Consider the following 4,507-nt stretch of genomic DNA (forward strand, 5'->3'; position numbering starts at 1 on the left):
TTCACAGAAGTTCCGACGTTCGCCTTTATTCTTGAATTTTTCGATATTAAATTTCTTTTGTTTTGTTCTTGTTGTTATTATATTCATTGTTCTTATGCGTATTTTTGCCACGACTAGCTTATGGTCGCTATACATGTCCGCACTACGCATTGTTCGAACATCTAGAAGAGACTTCAGGTGTTTCTTGTCAATTAGCACGTGGTCGATCTGGTTACGTGTTACTCCGTCTGGTGCTTGCCAGGTATATTTATGAATGTCCTTGTGCGGGAATCGCGTGCTGCCGATGAAAAGTCGGTTGGCCATGCAGAGATCAATTAATCGCTCGCCGTTGTTATTGCGTGCTTCTCCAAGTCCATGGCGACCCATTATTTCATCGAGGTTGTTATTATTATTGCTGATTTTCCCGTTAAAGTCACCCATGACAAGTTTGATGTCTCTTTTGTGCGCTGAGGCAATTGTGGACTGCAGTTGGTTGTAGAAATGATCTTTTTCGCAGTCGTCTGCTATTTCCGTTGGTGCATAGCATTGAATGATTGTTATATTGCGATTTTTGGCTCGGAAACGAGCGGTTATTAATCGGTCGGAGACTGGATTCCACTCCATTAATGATTTTTTAATTTTAGTGGATATAACTATTCCAACTCCATTAATGTGGGTGGTTGAATTGCCCGAGTATATCATGTAGTGATTGTCTGACGTTGTAATGTCCCCGCTGTTCTTCCACCGCACTTCGCTGAGACCTAGGATCTTAATTTTACAGCGTGTCATTTCTTTGCTTAGTTGTGCCAAACGGGATGCCTGTGCCAATGTCCGGATGTTCCATGTGCCAATTCGTATACCTTTTTGATAGCTAAGGTTCATTTCCATTGTATCCGTCCGATATCCGAGACTCGTATTCGTTTCTCGAATCAGCTTGTTTCGGGTTTGCGGGTGATTGGCCCACAGAATCCTATCCAGCCGTCAGAGTTATACTGACTGTCGGTCGGCCGGAGCAACCGGTGATGGCCGTTTTTGTTATTATTTTTATTTAGGAATTCTAGCTGGATTTGAACTCGGGATCTTTGGCATGGGAGGCAAATACTTTGCCAGTGCGCTACGGCCACCACTCAGTTTAACAATATATTCCCACTTAATTTGTTCGCTCGTTGTTGTTGTTAAAACTTTCAAATCGCCAAATGTATTGCGTACTAATTTAATTGCGTGACAAAGATCGATAAATATAAAACATTTTTCGCCTGTTGCTTGATTTATAAAATACGGCTTAAAATTATTCCCATACTCGAAGTTTGCACCCAAAATAGTGCACATGGTGAAATTCGCTGATAGTCCATCGAATGTTATCGAATAGACTTTACACTTAGCATTGTGCAAAGCTCGCAGTGCCTCAGTTATTAAATTAGCCCGCTCATCGTCGTTCAACGTCCGAAATAAAAAATATCCTATTGGTACTTTCCAATATTCATTTAAAGATACCGCCATGAACATTAACGCATTACTGGCTGGCTCGATATCCTCATTATTATCATTATCATTGTCGAAATCATCGTCATTGCCACGAGTTCCAAGATCTACGCCACCAATTAATCGTTTCTTATCATATACAAGTTCTTTACGAATAGACATGTCGTCCGAAACCAATTTTACAGTAACAGGAGCCTTCCCCGACTTCTCGCGTTCTTCAGCACGTATTCTTATAGCATCTAATGCTTCTTTTGTGAAACCTGGAGCTCCGTCGACGACTCTGCACCAATTTCTGATCGTGGAAGGGTTTGGCAGAAGATTATTCCATGTCTTCAGTACGTAATTATACGCTTTTGGCGAATAAAAATGCAGAGTTAATGCAAAACTCCGTAGTTCTGGTGAGTAATGGCCATTTCGTTTCATCTTCCTGGCTAACATGTCCTTCAGAGATTGTCAGGCATCAATTCCTTTGAAGTAAAAACAAATAATTAAGCATATATCAATATTTGTGTTCGTAATATACATTTCGCTAAATTCCATGCCAATGGTTACAATCAGGTAGATTAGATTAGATTCAGCTTGATTAAGCAATTCATGTAAAATGGGAGCCACACCAACAGAGGATGTGTTACATTTTAGAGATCGACCTTGCGTATCCACAAATCTTGCATAACTCTCATGTCAATCTTCCGTTCTGTCCTACGAGAGAACGACCACCTGGAGGAAAACGTTACGAAAAACTTTTGGCAACATTGTACGATAAGGAGCGTTACGTCATTCATTATCGCAATTTGCAGCAATGCATTCGACATGGTTTGGTCGTGACGAAAATTCATAGGATATTAAAATTTGCACAATCTGAATAGCTTCGAGGATATATAGAGCTAAATACGCGATTTAGAATGTCTTCGAATAACGATTTCGAGAGAAATCTTTACAAATTGATGAATAATGCGGTATTCGGAAAAACAATGGAGAACGTACGCGATTATAAAGACGTTCGACTTATAACACACTGGGATGGAAGATACGGTTTAGAAGCAATGATAGCGAAACCGAATTTTTGCAGTAGAAGTATCTTTTCCGAAAATCTGGTAGCCGTTGAGTTGCGTAAACTCGAAGTAACGTTGAACAAACCGATATACGTTGGTATGTGTATTCTTGAAATATCCAAGATTCGTTTGTATGAATTTCATTACGAGTATGTACTCGTAATGAAATTCATCATGTAATGCCGTTGTATGACGATAGATGCACGATCCTATACACGGACACGGACAGTTTGATATATTTTTTGAAGTGCGACAATGTATATGAGGATATCAAGTGTAATATCACGAAATTTGACACGAGCGATTATTCCGAGGATAATGTATACGATATTCCATGCCTTAATAATAAAATACCTGGTTTAATGAGAGATGAAAATAACGGTAGGGTAATGACTGAATTCATTGGTCTCAGAGCGAAGATGTACGCATTGAGAGTTGTCGGTAGTAATGACGTAAAAAAAATAAAGGATGTCAAGGAAAGTGTTGTCGCGAAAACGATAGCGTTTGACTATTATGTGAAATGTTTGCATGACGCGTACGAACAGTCGAGGCGTCAATCGCGCATTCAATCGTCGTTGCATGAGATGTATACGGTTCTCGAAACAAAACTTGCTCTCAGTCCATACGATAATAAACGATACGTCTTACCTGATTCAATTGCTACTCTACCTTGGGGACATTATAAAATACCACAAATCTTGGATACACAATAAAATAACCTTATAATAAGATGCGTTTTTATTGCGCGATTATATGCTATTATATCTTTTGGCAAGATGCGTTCAATCGGACGAATGTTATATGCTATTATTGGATATATTACAAACAATTACTCATGTAATGTGTATTAATATAGTTTTATTATGGAATAAATACATCCCTTTACACAATATCAGCTTCATTTATCCACGAATTATGTGAGTTGTCCATTCCTAACCATTTCACGTATACTTCGTTGCCTCGTTTACGTAATACTTTCTCCACAAGATAGACGTCCGGATTGGACACTCGTTGCAGTTCGTATTCGTAAAAACCACCGGCTATCAGCTTTCCTCGATAATCTCTCAGCAGATACGTTGCAGAATTCGTACGTTGCACTTTGGCGATATGGAAAATCTCGGTGGACCAATTTGGTGTGTATCCTTTTTCAAAAATCGTCTTAAATTTACTAACACGTACTGGATCATTTATCTTGAATTTCGTCGGGGGAGCAATTTTCACGTGACTGTACACCGTCGACAAGAAAAGTTTTGCAACGGGAAGTGTGACGTCTATCGGACGCATTCCAATGGTTCGATGTCTACGGCGATTATAATCTGACAGTAGACGCGACAATTCGTCGATCCATTTGTACGTGCCGTTCAACGTGAATACTTTCCACATGTTATTTTTGAAAGTACGGTTGAATCGTTCCACTACAGACGCTTTCATTACCGAATACGTCGAATAGTGATTTACGTTGTATTTCTGCAAAAGTTTCTGCACAATGGCGTTGTAGAATTCCTTTCCTTGATCCGTCTGTAGATTCCGCGGATATCGTTTATCCTCGCGTAGGGTTATCAACCGTACTCTTTAAAGAGTAAATGTACTCTTTTCGATGTCGGAGAACAGTGTACTCTTACTTTTCACTTATTGTACTCTTTTTTTAAAAATGAGACAGAATGTAAAAAATTATTATTTAATATTTATAAATTTATACGAAGTTATGCTTGGTTCGTACTAGGTTGTGTTAGGTATTCATATAGTCAGTTCTTATTTGAAGACTGTCTTAAGTAATGTCTTAAGATGCGAATGCGGCCCTCTAATTGGTTCGTGACACCTAAAGACTGTACATATATATACGTTTGATACATAAAAGATTGAGTTTTTTTTAAATTCGAATTAATTTTAATTTTCCAATTTTAATAAGGAGACGCGGTAGCATCTCCGGTCATGTTCAAAAACTACAAGACGCTACAAGTCTCTTATCCCGAGCCACCAAAGTCCATTTTTGG

At 38.8% G+C, this 4,507-nt stretch overlaps 1 protein-coding gene across 1 annotated transcript; it reads left to right on the forward strand.

Annotated features, from left to right (window-relative positions):
- The first annotated feature begins 2,363 nt into the window (after positions 1-2,363).
- LOC108771444 (uncharacterized) lies at positions 2,364-3,226 on the forward strand. The gene is made up of 2 exons (XM_018536750.1): positions 2,364-2,610; positions 2,664-3,226. Exons 1-2 carry the CDS (start codon positions 2,364-2,366, stop codon positions 3,224-3,226), a joined length of 810 nt encoding a protein of 269 aa, XP_018392252.1.
- Positions 3,227-4,507: the final 1,281 nt, after the last annotated feature.

This window comes from Cyphomyrmex costatus, unplaced genomic scaffold (genome assembly GCF_001594065.2).
Source record: "Cyphomyrmex costatus isolate MS0001 unplaced genomic scaffold, Ccosl1.0 scaffold1580, whole genome shotgun sequence".
Classification (NCBI taxonomy): Eukaryota; Metazoa; Arthropoda; class Insecta; order Hymenoptera; family Formicidae; genus Cyphomyrmex; species Cyphomyrmex costatus.